Genomic DNA, 22,299 nt, shown 5'->3' with positions numbered 1-22,299 from the left:
CCGTCACCTCTAAATCCATCTCAACAGAAAATCTCTTAACAAAATCCAGTTCATAAGTTTGGGTATGTTTAGCATTGCTAGTGAATATACATACACCACCACTTCTATGAGCTATTCTACAAAATTCTGATCTCAGTGAATAGCCTGGAATCCTAACTTGATTTATTTCCTTTATTTTTAAGCCATGCTCTGTGAAAATAACAATGTCAGGATCCTCCTGTTTAAGAAATACTTCTAATCTGTCAATTTTGTTGCGAAGATACTGAATATTTTGATGATAAATACTAAAAACCTTACCATCTTGTGCTACTCTATCTCTAGCATTTGTAGCTATTTCCCTTTCCCTGTTTTGAGCCAATTTACTAAAAAATCGTTATTTGTTTTTTTGACTGTTTTTAAACCAGAGGATTGCAAACGGCTTTCAATCAGCTCTGCCAATCTATTACAAAAGATTACTTTGCCAGATCGATTTAGATGCAACCCATGATTAGTGAAGTTATGTCTTTTCAGCCTTTCATTTAGAAAACAAATCCCCAGTTGTTTAGAATTCTTATTTTTTAGGCTGTTGATTGTATTATGGATTGATTTGTTTGTCGAATTGATTGCTTCATTTAATTCTGGCCTATCAAACCTATTAGGAATAGTACTTATTATTAAGTTTGTTTTTTTGCTGAGTGGCACAATTTCCTTGATTTTTTCTGTTACTTGAGGAAGATGATTCAAGTTAGGTTCATTATATTATTTGAGCCACCCAGTACAATTAGATAGTCATTTTCATCAAAGTCTTTAGTTTGTTCCCTAGCTGACTCTACAACTGCATTAATTGATGCACTTGGCTTGAAAAAACATTGGACATCAAATTTATTTTTCAATCTTTTATCAAGGAGATCACTGCAATCACATCCATGACTGGACGTCAGTAGCAGAACTCTCCCTTCCTATCTTTATTTCCCTCAGCTATATTTTTGGTTGCTGTCTTCAAAACCTCACTGTATGTTTTATTTCGACCATTTTCAGAGCATTTCCCATCATTTAGGTTAGATTCTATTTTTTTGCATTTGGACGGAGGTTCTATCATACATTTAGTATTATCAAATTTAGATTTTAGTTTCTTTATTTCCTCCGACATTAGACTACATTGATTTTTTAGATTTAGTATTTCTTTTTTATGGTCTTCATCTTGTAATTTTATAATCAGTTCCAAAGATTTAATTTCTTCTACCATCCCTAACCTTTCTTCCTCAGTCGTTTTTAGAGTTACTTCTAATTGGTTTTTTAAATTAGTGTGGCTACTTTGTAATTGAGCAACTTTTTCGGCTAAAGTAGTTTGAAGAACTGGGGTTTTTGGTTTTGGCGTTTTTGAATTTTGGTTTTGGGAACGCGTAAGTACTCCCGCTATGTTTACATTTCTATTATTAACCTTCGGTGTTCTACTTGAGCTCATCTTCTTATCTAAGAAATTATATTACTTGCAATAATAATAATTTATTTATAAGTGATAAGATTTTAATTTGGTTATAATTTTAGTCAAGTAAACTATCTATGTTTATTTTTAAATCTCGAAAACCTAACCTCAAAATAACCTCTAAACGATGTTTGGCTTATAAAATAGAATTAAGAATTAAAATCTAAAACAAAATGATAAAACGTGATCAAGAAACAATTAATAATGAAATTAATACAAAATTTGTACTTATCCGTGACTATTTATAACTTAAGAAATATATTATAATGTCAAGTATTATTGTAACTAACTAGTCATAGCCTGAACATCATATTATTGATAAGAGCAGCAGAAATTAATTATAACAGTCTCAAACATAATAAGAATTGTATAAGAATATTAAATTAATTATTATTGTTTCAACTGAACCACATGGTGAACGAATCTCTTTGGCAAGTCTAAGCCAATCATATTGCATAGAAATAGCACCAAAAAGGTGATCGTTTGAAAACAACATATGTTAATCTGTTATCAGACAACAAACCTGCCTTATCATATATGCTAGCACATGTACATTGTACATCCAGGAACTCCATCTAGAGAATTAAGTAGTTTAAAGAATTATACAAATCAAAGTATTATTGTGATTAAAGGAATTATATTTTACTGCTTGCCACTGACGTCATGCCTACGTCATAATCATTCTACCAATGGCAAATTCTCATGCAAATTTATTACACCGAGATTCTCAGAGAAAAGGCTCTAGCCAAGAAGCTTAGAAAAAGACTTCACTTTCCTTTTGAAATCCTCACCGTTAAGACCTCGTTAAAGTTACCAGACCTATTTGTAAAATTTTTGTTCGATTTTATATGTTTTATTTGTGAGCCAGTACTTTAGGCTATTCTAATTGTTATTTGTAAATCTATTTTCATCAATCGATAAATCAAAAGTTTAAAGTTAAATTATCCCTGAATTAATTTGGTGAAGGAAAATATTAAATTAAAATTCCACACGTGCTGAGACCGAAGCCTGGACCCGCCGCCGATCAAACGAATTTGATCTAAAGAAGAAGACCACGACCGCCAAGGAGTTTCACGTGAGCTGTAAAATTTAAAGGGGCCCCAATCTACGCTTCGAAAAGTATTACAGTGCAGAAAATATAAATTTTTCTTCGTTAAATTATTGGCCACGCCGACAAGCGCTTATTAGTTATTAAGAGCCTAGAATTTATTCAATATAGAATTTATAAGAATTTGTAGTTGATTAACTATCCTCCGCTGCCAGAAAACGACCCCGAGCATTTTTAAAATATTTTATAATTTTATTTTCACCATTTTTCACAAACTGTTAAATTTTATCAATTGTAAAATTCTGTTGAATCATGCATGGTGTCATGCAAGTACAAGAAAATTGCTAATCATTTTTGTTAATGTTAAATCACTTTCAATCTGTCAATCAAATTCTGAATCTGCACTGTGAGATCATATATTTTATTATAATATATTTCAATTTTATTAATTCGTCTCCTGAGTTCGATTATTTCTTAAGCCTGTCAATTATTGTGTCTGATACGCTCTATATTATCAAGAACCGATCGAATACGATCATTGAAATAATTGAAGTAAGCTGGATATTGGAACAGGTCTCAGTGGATGTAGTGAGTGGGGTCAGATCGGGATTATCTATTCTCTGTCCTTACCTGCTCATATATCAGCTTTTATCTGTTACCAACCTCGACTTAGGAGCGAATACATCAACTGTACAACAGATGCAGCCAGAGATCATATAATTTCCTACAATAGAGCTTAAAACCCGACAAGACTCTGTTCTCGAAATATATTCCGAACGATATCTGGTCCTTGTACCCTATCTTAATCTTCGGAACTTATTAGAGACGCAGTCCCGTAAATTATCTACATCGGGATTTTTGCTCGACCTGTATGATTTTGTGTGTTGTTTCATCACAGGTAATAGTTTTAAGACTTCAGTATTCAGTGTTTAGCGACCGCTACACTACTTATAAAAATTTCATCACCATACAATCTGTCATAAGAAGAATCAAGGGTGAGCGAGTGTTTAGGCCTCCTGCGATTCCGACAATTGTATTGAATCTTGTAGTGAACCAATCAGTCTGGTGTACACTTAGCGTCCACGCACGCAGTTACAAAATTTATAACCTCGAAACTGGTGATTCAGTGCAAGATTCACTATACGTATGTGAGATGTGTGAAAAAACCGCTTTACATGTGTTATGAATGTGTCATCAATTTCACATGGAACGGTAGAGTTCAAATTTTCAGTTGACCATTCTTGGAAAAGTGAATCTGAGGAAAATTAAAGAGGAGTAAGGTCAGATGAGCGATTCTGGAGAGAAGAAGTAAAGAGAAGTAGTGCAGAGTTTGGTAACTGACAACTTCTGTTCATGTTGGGCTGGGTCAGGCTCGTCAATAAACGTCAAGCTGCTTGACCGGCAACAACTTGCATGGTGACAACCGACACCAACTTGCATGGTGACAACAGGCCATTTAGTTGCATGGTGACATGACACACCTCTTTATCAGCAATCTCTCTCTTCAACTGCCGTCCATCGGTCTTCGTCAGCTGACTCGCTACATTGTTGTTATACAAATACAGCAGCTTCTCCATAAATCACAGCACCTTTAAATAAGCTATTTGCGCCAGGAAATGGGATTTTTTTCAACGACGGGTCGAGAGAGTGTCGAGGATAATGATGGTTGAGCAATGTGTAGGTGAGTGGGCCTATGGAATCTTGATTATACATAGTACTAAGCCTATATTTATGCATCAAACAGGCACAGAGATGAACGACTTGGACTATCTAATATGAACTAGGATGATTGGAACTTCGTATCTGTATTCAAAGCTGTGTGTTATTACTTTATCAATGTAATAAACGTTATTTTAGATCTGAAATGATCAACGAGTTTTGTTGGTACTAGAAATATCTTTAATACATGACGTCAATCTCTTATATATTTGGGAGGGATAGGACTAAGTGATATCGTGAAAAGTTATGCATGGAAAGTTCAAATCTTTCTCTTAGGCCACTGTTGAAGAGGTTTTTTTACAATTCAACAAGATATGATACATGGAAATAGTTATTTGTACATCTAGAGTGAAGTACTGATTTTTCTCCCTGAGTGGAATGTTTGAAGCCCGAGGCGAAGCCGAGGGCAAAAATTTTCCTGAGGGAGAAAAAACATTTTTCACTCGTGATGTACACAACATTTTCCCTCCACCTACATTTACAGGAACTGCAAAACAAATAATTTTAATAATAACTCACGTTATTGCTTATTGGTGACAATGTTTTATTTCACAACAATACAACATAACCTGAAATCTAAAAGCTAAAAATCGGCACTACCGGTTGTGCTATCTATAGACAATATTTGTAACAATAATATCAGCTGGCCGACAATCAAAAATGTCTGATTCCAGTTCGCACGTTTCAGATTTGAATATTGAAGATGAAAAATGTTTGTTTGCTGATATTTTGAATAGTATAATATATTTATAAATATGTATACATTTTTATCATCTATTAATATTAAGTATGTAATATTATACAAACATATATTTCATGAGTTGATCAAATTTCTGGTTGAGGTATTGAATTCAGTTGACAGACACCTCTATTATGTTTCCTCATCTGAGCTTAGACCTTCTAACCTGTTTCCAATGTAAGTTTTCAAAATAGAGATGCTTCCCATGTTATTTAAATTGAGTTACTTTACGCCTTAGGGAGTTTCTCCGTTTTTTCGTCCCGAGAGCGAAAAAGTGACACTTTAGTATTATGTTCCAGGGTGTAAAGTTATCACTTTATGGAGTAGGTGGAGGAAAATAAATTGTTTATGAAGTATTGGTAAGCGTCTGTGAGAGAGAAACAATGGATAAAAACCTGATAACGTGCCAATTGATGATTGAAGAGTAAGTAAGTAAAGTACTATATTGAAAAGTACAATAATGTTATAAGAGGCAAAAATATAATTATAAATTATGTAAAAGTTACTCAGGTTTGCAAAGACTCCCCTTGAATACATTCTTACATAGCAATACACCAAGATAAGAGAGAAGTGAATGATTACTCTCTATAATACCACCGATATGTTCCTTTGCGTTTCTCATCTACTCATATTTCATATCTAATTATGCGTATTCTGTGGTTGCATTCAGCTGGTGTGTGAAAAACGCATTAATGGTAGCGTTCTTAATCCTTCGATAGGGAGTAATAACTCTGAATTACTAAAGCGATATCCATTCTCTCGAGGAAGCTCGAGAGTGCTCGGAAGCACAATTTTCAACCAATTTTGTCCAATTTTTCAACTGAACAATTGCTATTCATTGGGAAAATTATATTCAATCAAACATAATGTAAGAATGTAACTGAAGCCGTGATGTACGTGTTTCATCATTGATACAATGATAAACATAGTGAACGAAGGAAGATACGGTAGAGAAGTTGGAGAGTAACTGACGGGAGAGGAATTGTGCCTCTGTACCATGTAAAAATAGGAGTCCAGACGTGACACATTCATGAAGCTTTTCCTTACACAAATCTTCAGTCGCTGACGTGTATACTGTAGTTAAAAACTAGTCTTGAGAAGTTGTCGGTATCACGGTATCAAAGATCTACGCTCTCTGTATAAAGGTTGCCAAACTTCGACTCTACACAGACGCTGCTTCCAGTATTGACATTGCCAACTTTGTCGCCGTCCGAGTTTGACTCAGTCCATCCACACACCGTTTCTCACAGAAAATACATTATTCACATGCAGGTAATCGTTCTCTCCTGGTAGATACGCCCTCACTTAGTTGACCTTGTAAACATTGACCTCTCCAACCCGACAAGTATGAAAGCGAGAGAGGCTGTCTCATTCAACATTCAACACCCAGCATCCCAGTACCTCCAGTATCCCAGTGCACCCAGTAGGTGTGATGCAGGAATGTAGTTCTACCACTCTGGGGGGATTGAGGTGGTCAGTTCTGCGGACAGAGATGGATGGATCCACTGAATAGGGTGTTCAATGGTGGCGGGCATGGAGGGGATGATTAATGTGTGTGGCTATGTGAGGGGAGGGTAGTGGTTGGTGAGAGGGGTGGTGGATTATTTATTGTTGAAGGTGCTGGTCAACTCAGTAGTTCAGTGTTAAGATTCGTTCCATACTACTTCAACTACTTGAGTGGTCGATGCAGATTTATTGTATCCATCTTGAATACTATACTATAGATATAAACTAAGTACTAGAACTAAATTATCATATTATAATAATTCGATTAGTTTACAACTCTTGGTAGTTCCATATTTTTTTAAATTTATAAATTCAGGTCCACTTTCTGGTATTCATATAATGGAATTATAGTACCCTTTAAATGTACTATAATGCCATTATAAATACTATTATAATAATGCCACTATACGTGTAATACTATAACTATGTGAATTAATTCAATACTCCACTGACTACGAATTGATAAACTAATATTGAGATTAAACTTCAATTATTCAGTCATTCATAAATACACAACTTTCAGTAAAGTACCAGTCTTAAGCTCAAAACGGTTCCGATTCTGAGTCATTCAACAACACTGTTGAAGTTTATCTGGAAATATTGAGCTGCATTGAACTCTACCAAACTGTATTGAACTATATTCAATAATAAATATTATTTAATTATTTTCAACTTAACTCAACTAATTTGAACAGTTCTCTTCTTCTTCTTCTTCTTCCATTGACGGTTTAGGCTCTTGTATGTTCCGACTCACAACAGTGACTTATATCTAATCTATTGCAATACAGTATTATTTCCTATAATTCAAATGAAAAAAATGTTTCCCATGTTATTTAAATTGAGTTACTTTACGCCTTAGGGAGTTTCTCCGTTTTTTCGTCCCGAGAGCGAAAAAGTGACACTTTAGTATTATGTTCCAGGGTGTAAAGTTATCACTTATGGAGTAGGTGGAGGAAAATAAATTGTTTATGAAGTATTGGTAAGCGTCTGTGAGAGAGAAACAATGGATAAAAACCTGATAACGTGCCAATTGATGATTGAAGAGTAAGTAAGTGAAGTACTATATTAAAAAGTTCAATAATGTTATAAGAGGCAAAAATATCATTATAAATTATGTAAAAGTTACTCAGGTTTGCAAAGACTCCTCTTGAATACATTCTTACATAGCAATACACCAAGATAAGAGAGAAGTGAATGATTGCTCTCTATAATACCACCGATATGTTTCTTTGCGTTTCTCATCTACTCATATTTCATATCTAATTATGTGTATTCTGTGGTTGCATTCCGCTGGTGTGTCAAAAACGCATTAATGGTAGCGTTCTTAAAGCTTCGATACGGAGTAATAACTCTGAATTACTAAAGTGATATCCATTCTCTCGAGGAAACTATTCATTGGGAAAATTATATTCAATCAAACATAATGTAAGAATGTAACTGAAGCCGTGATGTACGCGTTTCATCATTGATACAATGATAAACATAGTGAACGCAGGAAGATACGGTAGAGAAGTTGGAGAGTAACTGACGGGAGAGGAATTGTGCCTCTGTACCATGTAAAAATAGGAGTCCAGACGTGACACTTCCATGAAGCTCTTCCTTACACAAATCTTCAGTCGCTGACGTGTATACTGTAGTTAAAAACTAGTCTTGAGAAGTTGTCGGTATCACGGTATCAAAGATCTACGCTCTCTGTATAAAGGTTGCCAAACTTCGACTCTACACAGACGCTGCTTCCAGTATTGACATTGCCAAACTTTGTCGCCGTCCGAGTTTGACTCAGTCCATCCACACACCGTTTCTCACAGAAAATACATTATTCACATGCAGGTAATCGTTCTCTCCTGGTAGATACGCTCTCACTTAGTTGACCTTGTAAACATTGACCTCTCCAACCCGACAAGTATGAAAGCGAGAGAGGCTGTCTCATTCAACATTCAACACCCAGCATCCCAGTGCCTCCAGTATCCCAGTGCACCCAGTAGGTGTGATGCAGGAATGTAGTTCTACCACTCTGGGGGGATTGAGGTGGTCAGTTCTGCGGACAGAGATGGATGGATCCACTGAATAGGGTGTTCAATGGTGGCGGGCATGGAGGGGATGATTAATGTGTGTGTCTATGTGAGGGGAGGGTAGTGGTTGGTGAGAGGGGTGGTGGATTATTTATTGTTGAAGGTGCTGGTCAACTCAGTAGTTCAGTGTTAAGATTCGTTCCATACTACTTCAACTACTTGAGTGTTCGATGGAGATTTCTTGTATCCATCTTGAATACTATACTATAGATATAAACTAAAGTACTAGAACTATAATAATATATCATATTATAGTAATTTCTCACTCTCTCTCATACAACAAGGCGTTCAAGTGAATTGCTGCTTAGTACTTACTTCTTTATTTGACAAGGTGTTTTTTCTTTTAGAAAATTGTCCAATCTCACAAGTGCACAACGATTTAAGGCTACTTAGAGTGTTGACATGCAAGAGAACATTAACAAAGATATATTGGTTGATAAAGTTTCGTTTTTCATAAAGCAATTTCTAACTTTTCTAGAACATATTTCATTTCTTCATCTAAAAGTTTGACGTTTCGTGTTAAGGAGTTTTCCCATTTCAAATAGTAATTTCTCATATAATAGTAGTTTCTTCATGTAATACTTGTAATGCAACAATGTCGGAAACAATGATACTGTATTATGCTACCAAGTTTCTTTAATGTCTCCAAGAAGCAAAGAGTATACAAGTTAAAATATTTTAAGTATATACAATATTAACGACACTCATTACCATTTTTGGAATACTTGGGCGTCGTCTAGGCTCGGCCAATGAGAGTATAGCTCAAGTATCAATTATTATAGTTGAAGGCCAATCGTAGGGCTTCACTCACACTTTATACTAAGGTGCTCATAGCTAAACTTCTCACTTTTACTAGAAATTGATAATGGTATATGAACCAAAACTGGTATCAAATATTTGAGAAAATATCAAGTCTTTTCAATTAGATCGTTACCACCGAGCACTTTTCTATTATTCAAAAGGTCTTAGTTAATGTTCACATTCTAAATATACACTTTTAATTGAAATAGAATATAGAGTTATCCATAACAAATATTGCACCCAGAAATATTCAGATACGATATTTACAGTTAATGATTACGATATGCGCATTTTAATATTTTGACATTTCCTTTTAAAAAAAGGAATGTTGATTTGATTCATATCACTCGTTTATGATAGAGCTTTTTAAATTCGTGCATTATTATTCGATCTAATTTTCCACAACCAGCATATAAAAATATTCCATAAACTACATTAAAACATGTTGAGCAAATATCGTCAAATAGTTTTCCAACATTAAATCAATGTTCAGCCAATATTATCAAATAGTTTACCAACATTAAAACTTATTCAACCAACATTTACACATAGATTATCAACGTTTGTACATGTTCAACCAGCATTTTCAAAAAATATTCTATCAAGATCCACAGATATTTTGCCAAAATTGCAAGAAGTGATATTCTTGTTAACAAGCACAGTTTATGGGTACAGTGCTGTCGAGAATGAATGCAACCTTTCCTTGCTGCTGATCAAACACCATCTGAGTGGTACAAGTGCGAAATAACAATGGCACGGCCACATAGATTACATTTTGTCACATTCATTGCCATCAAAGCACGCTTACATGCATCGCAGTCGGCTGAGTGAATGGAATAATTGATTATCTCATCAACCCGCCACCAGGGTGCGCGAAATGATGAAGTTGTAAGGACAAACATAGAAGAACTATATATGTAGCTAAAGTGACATATATAGTTATGTGAGTACAAGCATGGAAGAACTATATATGTACTTAAGGTGAGATATAGTTACTGTATGGTACAAGTTGAAGCAGTAGTGCTGTGTTGTAATAGCTCAAGTTTGCACATTGTTACAGCAGTTTCGTTTAATTGAAGTAATCTCTCGCAAGAGTGCGCGTCACGTGACGAATTGTTGGGTAATTTGTTGATGTGCGCATGCGCTGTACTTGTACCGGAATAATGCAATTTGATTACAATCAAATGGAATCAAAGTCTAGACTGAACAGAAAGAACTCCATCTTAGGAACTGAAAACTTTTGAGTGAAGAATGTCACTCTATTATTTATCACTGTTTGATTCATTCACAATATTATTATTATCACATTCCCACTCATGAACTACCATTTCGATTTTATAGATTTATTGTAGAAGTAGATGTATTTACTGAATTTTAAGAAAATTAGAAAAAATTCAGTAACTAGCTGAATATTCCCACCAGTCATTCCTTATCAACCCACTAAAGAGTTGAATACTACATTGAGTGAGCTCTTCTATCAATGGGGGTCTGTTCCATTCAATAACAGTAGTTCCAATTCAAAGGAGTAGTCATCAATAAGATTTATTGTGGTCATTTAATTTTCGTGATACGATTTCGGAGTTAGTTCTCGGTATTTACGTGTTGTGTCAATTCTATTATTTCACGATGATTCTGTTCCTTCCATTTATATACTACCAACTATACTCCGACACTTCAGATCAGACATTAAATGTCACACAGAAAAGCATAATACTGTTTCATCATGCATTCTCTAAATCAAACCTTACGGAACAGTAGAAAATGTGCATGATTTCTTGAACACTTTTACAATGAACCTGAAACTTCCAAGCTTTGAGGTATTGAAACGTTCTAGGAAGTTATTAAACGTCATCTGTTGTTAGCTATTTTCGGTAGCAATTTTTCAAACATATTTTCAGTTAACATTCTTGAACGCAAATGTTCTATAACATGAATATTCGCTTCACAATCACTAGAAGGACATAGATTCACAATTTGGTTCTATATTCATATATGCAAAAGTACTTATCATTAGATGGTGATAACTGCAACTGTACAGCTTTTTACTGAAAGCTTTCAGTCCGTCATTTATTGTGCTGCTTCAGCGAATGAAAGTGAGGGTGGCAAATAAAGGTGCAATGAATTACGTGGCAGCCTGTGACGATTCACGCCTGGATTGTGTCACTGTTAATGATCCAAATATAATGAGGCTCTTTGCTTCCAGCAGAGTAGATCTTTCGTTGAAATCTTTTCCACTTTCACTTTCAGTCGGATGAGACATTTGCTACCCGTTTATAAATGTATTATAATTATCACTGAATGTGCTAGGGAGTTCCTTAAAGTACGACGCAGGTGAAATTTCTCTATTTCTCAAGTACGAAACACGTCAGATGTGAATGTTTGTCACTGATTCTTCATTATTATTCAAACAATATGGAATGCGTATATTGCATGTATATTTTCATGATCGGAATCAAATATTTTTCTAGTTCATTAAATCAGTAAATAGTCTACAAACAATTTGACATTGGTTTAGAGCTAGAAAAGGATATGACTGTCTGCTGTGTCTTAGTGTCTTATGACAGAGAAGGATAGATAACCAATGTTGATCACTTGCTGACTTTATAACGTGAATCCCACTATAGTACACTACATGATTTTTCGACGAGGATCATCTGCATGAAAACGAGGGGTTCAAAGTTTTTACTGCTATTTTCTCGTATACGTTGAAAAGAATGTACACCCTATACGTCTATGGATTTAGTACTAAATGTCCAGTACTCTACGATCATATCTAACAATTAATCCACAGTACTATACACCTATAAAATAATATGAATCAACAAAACAAATATACAGAGCTGTAATGTATTTTGCAGTCATAGATATCAACAGATAAGCCCCCAGTCCCATACATCATCGATAAAAAACTACAAAATATATATAAAACTATACATTTACTAGCCTCTTATAACTATCTTAGATATATAACAACTGATATGGAGCTACATCACAGTACTATAAGACTATAAAAAAGTTGTGGAAATCAATTCATTTGTAAGGAGAATCAACATTTCGATAAATGATCATAAAATTCGGATAAATATAGTTTAATACACTAATCTAGAATACATTCATGTACAAATAAAGATCTAGTCTAGAGGAGTTCAAAAATATGTCTCCTCATAATATAATATTTAAATGATTCTTTTTTATTATTCATTTATTATTTTCACATGAGATAACTGAACAGGAGAGAAGAGCTAAGGATATTCCTTGTTATATTTCTCTCTCAAATTCAGGTTCCATTTCGAAAGATTGTGGAGAGTCTATCAATTAACGAAAATTTGAATAGATTTTCACAATAGGCTAATAGAAAAGTTGGAGGAGGCAAAGAATAGAGAAAACTTCCATCTCTGTTAATTCTCTAGTATTATAACTTGCATCAATAACAATTTTGTGAGGAATATAGTTAATACTGAATCACAACACCTCCATTTACGAAAGACGCAGAAGAACAGGAAAATTGAATCGGCTGATAGTCCCCTAACAAACAGAGCATGGTTGGTTAACTGAAACGTTGGCTGGGATCACGCACTCTGCTGGATTTTAGGATTGAGTCCAAAAGCACTCAATTAAAAACTGATGCCACGAACTGCGCAAAAACCAACTTGGAAATGAAAGCTTGCTGTTGTTGCACATGGACGAAATTCATGAAGGCTGTGTGCTGGGCTTTCGCCGGGATATCGTCCGCTCCGTAAATATTGGACCAGAACTTTATCCCACCAATATCACAAACGGCATCTCTGTTTTTCTTCGTGTGAGAGGAATATATAGGAAGAAAGAGAAAAAGAAATAGGAAAGGAAAGATAGGAAAACAGAAGGAGTGACAGAGAGAGAAAACGTGAAAGTGAGATGGTAAGGAGAGAGATTGAGGGAGTGAGGGAAAAAAAGTGAGAGTGGAATGGTAAGGAGAGGGTGAGAGATAGAGTGAGTGAGAAGTAGTAGAAAAGGGTAAGAGAGAGGGAGAGAGGTTGATAAAGGGTGAAGGAGATACAGTTTGAAAGAGAGAAAAAACACCGTCATGTGTAGTTATTGAAGGGAGCGTAGTAGTTGGAGGGATTAAATGCAACTGAGAATGATGTAATTGGATGAAAGCGAAAAATTGATAATGCTCAGTGACAGAAAGGAAGAGATGGATAGTGTGTGAGTGAGAGAGAGGAGAAGAGAAAGAATGTGTGTGAGAGAAAGAGAAAGAGTGATTGAGAGAGAGAGAGAGAGATTGGAAAGGTATAAGAGAAATAGAGAGAGATATAGAGTAGAGCGAGAAAAAACACGAGAAAGTGTAGTTATTGGAGAGAGCGTAGTGGAACTGAGAACTGAGATAGTGAGAGAGAAGAGTGTCTGAGTGAGAGTATGGTAGAAAGAGCGAGAAAGACTAGTTGGTGGAGAGAGCGTAGTAGTTATAGGGATTAACTGAGACTGAGAAAGATGTAATTGGATAAAAGCAAAAAATTGATGAAGTTTAGTGCTGAAGAGAGGAATAAAGGGAATTGAAAGAGATTATTGATGAAGTTGAGCTGAATGTGAAAAGTGGAAGGAATTGGACGGAAGAATATTGTTAATGAGTTAGAGAAACGGATGAAAGAGAGAACAATGATAAAATCAAATGAGAGAGGAGAATCAATCGATTGGGTGAGAAGAATTTATTGCAAATGTTGACTATAAAAAGAACAGAACGAAAATATGATTGAGCAAGTGAAAGGATGTTGATAAATTTGAATGAAGTATAGGCCTACATATCAACAAAATTGAGAACGGAAATTTTTTCGTAATATTATTGACAGTGAAATACAAAGGTGAACGATTCGATGAATGAGTGAGAGATAGTATTGATAAAGTTAATAGGATTGGGAAAAAATAAATTTAATTGAAGAGGGTGAGAAAGAGTAAAAGTCAGAGAGGCAAAAGGCATGTGACTTACAGAGAGAATACTGGTAGATTTGAGTGAAATTTAAAAACAAACCTGACAGTGGATTCTGATGGAAATGGAAAGAAAATTGAATGGAGCGAGGTCAGAGTGGATGAAAAATTAAACCAACGGCAGGAAAAGCTGAAACTTTTTGTTTTAGTGGCCCACAACATTTTCCACCGGGCCGTACCAATAATTGAATCAGCTGTGATCTGCCTGTGACAAGCTCTATTCAAAAAAGGTCGTTGAATATGCAGTTCAGGGTCAGCTTGCCTGGTGATCAATTTTAATTTTAAACTCATTTTGTCAGTCACAGTTCAGTGGTTCAACAATTATGAGTTGTTATTTAGTTGGGGAATGATAGAGTGGATCGTTAAAAAAGTTTTCTCTGCGTGGGAAAACAGTAGAATTCTACTGTTACGATTTCTCCTCAGAGAAATTCTTTCTTGGATTACGGAAATTGTAATTATTCATCTGGAAAAAAATCATCTCATATTATTATATCCGATGATATGATGATCATCATAGAAGAGAAATAACATACTAGAATAATCTTTACTAATCTATCAATCATCAACTGTTCAATATCTACGAGTCAAACAATACTGCTTTTTTCAGTTTTTATTTGATCAGGCAGATGATTTCCCCAATCAAATTATTGTGAACTGCCAATTCTTCAATATTATTCTGTAGTATATTCCTGTATAATTGTTGGAGCGTTTGATTTTGGAGAATTAATTGCAGTAGGATTGAATAACTTGATTCGGTAACATAATCATGATAATATCTAACCCACATCAAAATGCAATATCCAAGTCACAACAAGCTAATACAATAATATTATCGTAGCTCTGATTGGCTTTTGAACAGATCTGTTGTACAGTACTATGAAAGTGCTATTCATAAAATCATCACAATTAAGTATCATACTTGAATAATAATAATACTTTTTGTGTAGTTGAGAAGTTGATATTGTGGTAATTATTCATATTGAATGAAAAAGACTGAGAAATTGTCAAAAACCACAGATTTATTGATACTTAGAATAAATTGGTCTCTTTAAGTATCAATAAATCAGTGGTTTTTGACAATTTCTTAGTCTTTTTCATTCAATAATAATAATAATAATACATTAAGATGATTATCATAATAATCAAACTTAAACATTATCATGCTCAAATTGGTCGATGATCACCCAATTATAACCACCAACTACACCACCACCGGTCAATAATCATAAAATTGTATCCAATATTTTCAGGTGAATAGATCATCATCAATTAATCCTCAATATTCCAACCTATTGCACCTAATTCAACTGTCCATATGATCTAGTCCATTTCCGAAAATACCAGTAGGCATTCAGGCGGCAAATTCCAACCAATCATAAGCGTCGCTGACTCGACTCGCACCAATCATTGAGCCGAAGCTGATTAAATTAGCTGAGGTGTTCGATCGTGAAGAGAATTGTGAGATGATAAATGAGAGGAGGACAAGATGAAGGGAGGGGGAGATGTGCGTGAGAAAATGATGATGAAGAGGTGGTAAGGAGAGGAAGTGATGATGAGGAGAGAATCAAAGGATGAAGAGGAGGAAGAAGAGGAGGAAAATGAGGAGGTGGAAGGAAGACTATTTGTTTCCAGTTTGGTTTTCTGCTCATCTAAAGTTCTGTTTATTACAAGAGGAGAGGGATGGAGAAGAAAAGATGGAGGAGGAGGAGAAGGAGGAAGAGAAGGAGAAGGAAAATATAAAGAAGAGTAGGAAAGAAGGAGTGGAGGAGGTGAAGACGAGGAATGGGATGAAGAGGAGGAGGGAAAGAGATCAGATTAGATTCGAGTTTTGAGTACTAGTCATGTGTTCTATAGTACTTTAGTACTAAGCAACAATAAGCAACAATATTTTGTGACTGATACACTAATTTACATTACATGACAGTATAGCAAAATATTCAACGAATTTTACAAGTATGGGGAGGATTGAATGCAATCAAGATTGGATTCGATTTTATACCATGGATAATATAATATTGTTTTGTAATTATGTAAATTGGTTTCAACAAATAATTGTCGAGTCTCTGAAAATAATACAAGATAATATCCTCCGCATCAACTTACAATCAGAAGAGGAAACGAATTGTAGGAGGAAGGGGAGTGGATGAGGAGGAGTGGAAGAAGAAGAGGAGGAGAAACAAATGGGGAGAAGAGAGAGTGAATAAGAATAATAAGAAGACTGAGGAGGAGGAGGTGGTGAAGAAAGATAAGGAAGAGGTGAGTATGAGGGTGGGAGGAGGAAGAGGAGAAGATGAGAAGAAAGAGAAGTAGTAAGATGAGGAGAAGGAGATGAGAAGAAGTAAATGAGTGAAGAGGATAATATTGACCGGAAGCAACGATATTTGTTTCCGGTTTGGTTTTCCGTTGATCCGCTGCTCTTAGCACCTTGCTTCATGGTCACGTGACTTGGCTTCAGTGATTTAGATCTGGTGCAGCCACACTGGGATCTTCAGGTATTTTCCCTGGTCCTGGCTTTCCCCACTATTCCGGTCACTCTACCTTTCCACCCTTAAGAGGGCACCCTCCCACACCAACCGACACCAAAGGTATTTCTTCCCCCCTCCATCACCAAAGCGACATTGCGACTAATGGACGGAAGCGGTCCGTACCCCAATCTCAAAGGACACCCCGGTGTATTTTCCACCCACACATCCTTTTCCTCCGTCTCTCTCCTATCCAATGATGACATTCGTTACGAAAGCCGCAAATCGCAGCCCCTATTCCCTAACCTAACCTTACCACTACACTCAGACATCCTCGGTGGAGTTGACTCGTAAGAAATGGATAACGATGACTTGCTCAGTGCCTTCTGATGTCGGCTTGTAGTGCCTATCTGTTGAAACTTGGTTTCTATCTTGGTGTGATTCTCTTCATACCTTCAGTATTAAATACATGGGGAGTATTGATGACATTCATAAGGAATGCTGACAACTCACTCTAGTTCACTGAATATCTATTAGGATACATCAGTTACCAGCTTGGTTTCAGTCCAGTTTACTTTACTCTTCAAGTTCACAAGAGGAAATCTCCTATTATAGCTGCAGTTATTTTAAAAGAGAGTTGAAGAGAGTAAGTAGAGTTATGGAGGAAGAGAAGAGGAAAAATACATAAAGAATGCTGACAACTTACTGAATATTTCACTACGACACATAACTTACCAGCTTATCCAAGTCCACAAGAGGATCAGTACAATATTGCAGTGATCATCTCAAAATAGGGTTGAAGAGAGTGAATTCAGTAAGAGAGTGAAAAGAGTTGGAGAAGGAGAGGAGAGAAAAATGGGAGTATAGAAGGGAAGTATGAAAATAAAGTAAGGGAGGAAAAGAAGAAACCAATTCTACTGGATGAGAATAGAATAGAATAGAATAGAATTTTATTGGTCATAAAATATTCACATGAATACATGGACTTCGTCAATTTTTTAACACTAAAGTAAGTCAAAACAAACACAAAAACACTAAGATCAGTCAGTATCAGAACAATAAAATAACACATGAATCACATAAAACGATTCCAATCTATTCTAAAATAGTCATGTACGGTGTACAAACATTCATCAATTAACACTGCTTTCAATACTTTTTTAAATTGTGTGCATGTGAGTTCCTTCAAGTGGTCAGGTGTGGAGTTATATAATTTGATAGATGTGAAGTGCCAGTTTCTTTGTGATTTAGTGTGACTGTACAATGGAATTCTAAGTTTGTGTCTATTTCTTGTATTTAAACTATGGAAGCTATTAGAATCATACTTATTCAAATTGCCTCGTACATAACATAATATTTTTAAGACATATAACGACGGCAACGTCAGGATACCTAAGTGAATGAAATAAGGTCTACAATGTGCATTATATGGTAGCTTGCATATTATTCTTATTGCTTTCTTTTGAAGAACAAAAATTGATTTGGCGTTTACACTGTTTGCCCAAAGCATTATTCCGTAAGAAAGGAGACTCTGGATGTGTGCATAGTAAATATTCACTAGTACAGACACATCCACAGTTACACATAGTCTCCGTAACATATACAATCCTTTAGCCATCCTACGTGATAAATAGTCAATGTGTGCATCCCACGACAGACAAGGGTCAATAAAAACACCTAAAAACTTCAATGGAGTCTCACCCTTAACCTTTCTGAATGCAAAGTTAATGTCAGCGGTTTTACTATCATTGAGAGAAAGATTATTTGCTGCACACCAATCTTTTAGAACCAAATAACTTTGATTCCTCTCACTTTCAAGATCATGCTTAGAGGGGCAATTTATTTTTAAGCCAAAATCATCTGCAAATAGGTACCCATCTTTACTATTGCTATCCATATTTATTGGCAAATCATTTATATAAATATTAAATAGAATGGGTCCTAAGATAGAGCCTTGAGGCACGCCGTAATCAACTAGTCTACCATTGGACAGGACGCCATCTTTGTAAACAAATTGATTCCTGCTACTTAAATAGGACAATACAAGTTGAACTGCACTTCGAGTAAAACCATAAAAATTTAGTTTGTCACCTAAAATCTTGTGCTGCACAGTATCAAAGGCTTTGGAAAAATCGTATGACCTTAGACCAACAGAATCACCACTCTCTAGGTTGCTAATTACACCACTAACCACATTAAGTATGGGATCATTAGTACTTCTTCCAGACCGGAAACCAAATTGTTTTTCAGAGAAAATGTTGTTGGACTCAAAATAGATTGACATTTGTTCATACATTAGAGTCTCAAATACCTTTGAAAATACAGGAACAATAGCAATCGGTCTGAAATTACCTTTCTCTTTCCTTGATCCCTTCTTATGAAGAGGTAAAACTTTAACATTTTTAGCTCCTCTGGATAAGTGCCAGTAGCAACAACACATTCATTGAACAAGTATGCCAACACTTCACATATATTAACAGCTGCTATTTTCAAGATTAAAGCATTCAAACCATAAATATCCAGACACTTACTATTACTCAATTTTAAAATAGTGTCAAATACTTTCTCTACAGTTACAGGCTTAAATGAAAAATGTACACTAGGCTGTTGCAATTTGCTAAAATAGAAAGTTGAATCATTAATACTGACAGGTATATCTCTGCTTATCAGAGAAACAGAATCCACAAAAAAGTCATTGAATTCATCAGAAGTGACATCAACAGGAGTCTGGGATCTGGCCGCATTATTAGCACTGCCGGTGAGACCATTAACAATTCTCCACACTGTTTTATTCTTATTGGTGGATCTACTTATGATTTTATTATGATATTCAATTCTTGTCTTTTTAGTTTCTATCCTGTATGATTTTCTAGCCTCTTTATATGTGGTGAGAATTTCTGGTGTTCTGTAAGTTTTATATAAATGATACAGCCCATCACATTTAACTTTTAATTTTTTAAGATTGTCATTATACCACTCGTTATTTGGCTTGACTTTGTGGGAACGTACATTTTTTAATTGGAACGCACCATTTACAGCCCCCATGAATAATTCAAAAAATTTTCTATATCTATCCTTAATATCTATTATAGAGTAAACGTCAATCCAGTTAATGGAATTCAAATGACCATGAAAAACTCTTACGTTATCATCACTGATTATCTAATCCACTGAGTTATCATCGCTGAGATCTAATTCTCTTAGGAGCTACGGTGTGTGAGAAGAGTTGGGGAAGGAGAAAAAATAAATGAGATTGAAAGAATGAATGAAAGAAGGAAAAGAAGAAACCAATTTCATTGGAGGAGTTGAAACGTTGAAATAATTAAGCTGGTAAAAATGTTTCAACGTTGAATCATTTCTTATCTCAATTATTTCCTAGTATGAAAATAATTTATAATCAAGCCTTTCATTATAATTTCATAGACTATTCTGTCGATAAACAATCTCTCTGGGCTTTATATTCAACGTTATCAGATTCATTAATATTGTATAATTGTATCATATTGATTCAAGGGAGATTGAAAAGTGAGTAATTGATAGTATTATTATAAGTACTCGAACTTCCACTATGATATTCAGCTATTAACATTCTCTATCACTTCATGTTATATTGATAGGTTCTAAATTTTTACATTACAGGATACTGTTTTATTCATAATCTTTTTGTCTAATAATATTAATCCTTTGTTTTAAATTGCAGGTGAATGATCATCTCGGATAGATGCTCCACACTTCATTCACATCGTAATGGATCCAACCGAGTGAGTATTTATTTTTCCCACTTGAAAATAAATGGATGAATCAATCAATTCTAATCAATTATCAATAACTTCATTGTAGATCTAACAAAACAATTATCAATAGCCTAAGTGACTGACAGACATTGATATATAAAATGACATTAATATATTATTGTAGATGAGCATCATTTATAATAAAGGAAGTCAATACTCCATCCAAAGAGTTCTGGCAACTTCATAATCCTTTCTCATATTTCTTTAAAAAAACTCAGAATACTCGTACATTTCAATACAGTATTTCTTCCACAATCAGAGCTCATTTGACAAAACAACGTGTTAAAACAAGCCAATAAATTAAAAAATTGTTAACAAATCAATACTCCCACTGAAAAGAGAAATATCATTCTGTCAATCCTCCTAACAAAACGCCCCCTTATCAGAGAGTTCATCGGACTGGCAAAATATGTTATCAAGTTTGGCTAAGGCCCATCACCATAATAATAATGACGCGCATATTGAAAAGAGGAGCACAGTGGAGCAACGTGCCGCATGATAAGCGATGAGTCTTTTGTTTTTGCAACACTGCCGAACCGCGCTGCAAACAAAACTGAGGAGATGAATAGAAAGATGACGGATAAAACAGTTAACAGCTGACTGGTTTAGGGATGAGGGAGAGAAGGAGACAGAAAAATGTGAAACAGAGAGTAAGGTGTGGAAGAGTTAGAGAGAGTTATGGAAGTGTCAGTGAGAGAGAGAGAGAGTAAGTGTGATGAGAGGAAGAGAACAGAGAGCAAACAAACCTGCGGCCTGAAAGCTTTAAAAATGCTCGATACAGCTTGTAATATTAAGTACTCTTTCGTTCAAAAACTTACGCCATCAAATTCAATACAAAATCGTTGGAGTGTGCACGCTTTGAAATCGAATTTATGGAGTTGCAGTGTAGGTGGATTGTGCACTGGAATGGGAAGGAGGTGTGTTAAAGTGTTCTAGTCAATGAAATCACGCGTGATTCTTTGTTACTTTTGTGGGAAATTAGAGTTTTATTGTCATGAATGTGTTTTGTTTGTTTCGTATATCTCATGTGGGCTCATTGAGGCTTAACATGTCGTTGAGTTAGTTGAAAATAGTTTGAGAGTTCGGGTAGTAGTAGCATAGAGAAAATATGTCATTATTCGTCTATGGGAGAATGTAGTAATAACGTACTTAGAAGAATAGTATAAAAATCCAATAGATGAATATAGGAAATTGTATTAGGTATTATTTTGATTTCATGTTTTCGATAATATTATAACGCAAGCCTTGCCACATTGTTTGTTGTATTGTTCCTTGATTAATTAATTAATTGTGTAGGCTGTTCAAGATATTATAATTTATTGTTCATTTTCTTTTGTATTGATCACCGAAAGTATACACTGGTTATTGCTTTTTTTCTCTCTCAACTTCGGCTGATGGCAGAAAATGCCAAGCTAAAATGAACTTTAAACACTTATTGATATCATCAAGAGATACTTATAATTTATTTATTGTTTTATCCACTACGTATTATATACATTTAATATCAATACTGCTATAATATTATCATGTAAATAAAGTTCTTTCCTTTCTTTCTATATATAAATAATAAACAATATTAGAAAAATGCAGAAAAATAACATAGAAAAAGAGATACAAGAAAAAATATATAGATAAATAATGTACAGTAATAGAAAAACATCTATATAGATAATTTGAATTATAAAAATTAGAATACTCATAATAAATCATTGTTGATATGCGATATTATAT

The 22,299-nt window shown here is 34.9% G+C and overlaps 1 protein-coding gene across 2 annotated transcripts in view; it reads left to right on the top strand.

Moving 5' to 3' along the window:
- LOC111049519 (insulin-like growth factor-binding protein complex acid labile subunit) overlaps positions 1 to 22,299 on the top strand; it is a 301,718-nt gene that overhangs the window by 82,207 nt on the left and 197,212 nt on the right. For both annotated transcript variants that reach the window (XM_039423387.1, XM_039423388.1), the window contains exon 3: positions 20,475 to 20,535. In XM_039423387.1, coding sequence (XP_039279321.1) covers positions 20,522 to 20,535 — 14 coding nt within the window. In that variant the 5' untranslated portion in view covers positions 20,475 to 20,521. The remainder of the gene's footprint in view (positions 1 to 20,474; positions 20,536 to 22,299) is intronic.

The sequence above is a fragment of the Nilaparvata lugens genome, chromosome 3 (assembly GCF_014356525.2).
Source record: "Nilaparvata lugens isolate BPH chromosome 3, ASM1435652v1, whole genome shotgun sequence".
NCBI lineage: Eukaryota > Metazoa > Arthropoda > Insecta > Hemiptera > Delphacidae > Nilaparvata > Nilaparvata lugens.
Note: the sequence above shows the minus strand (reverse complement) of the source record. Positions and strands in the feature narration are given on the sequence as shown.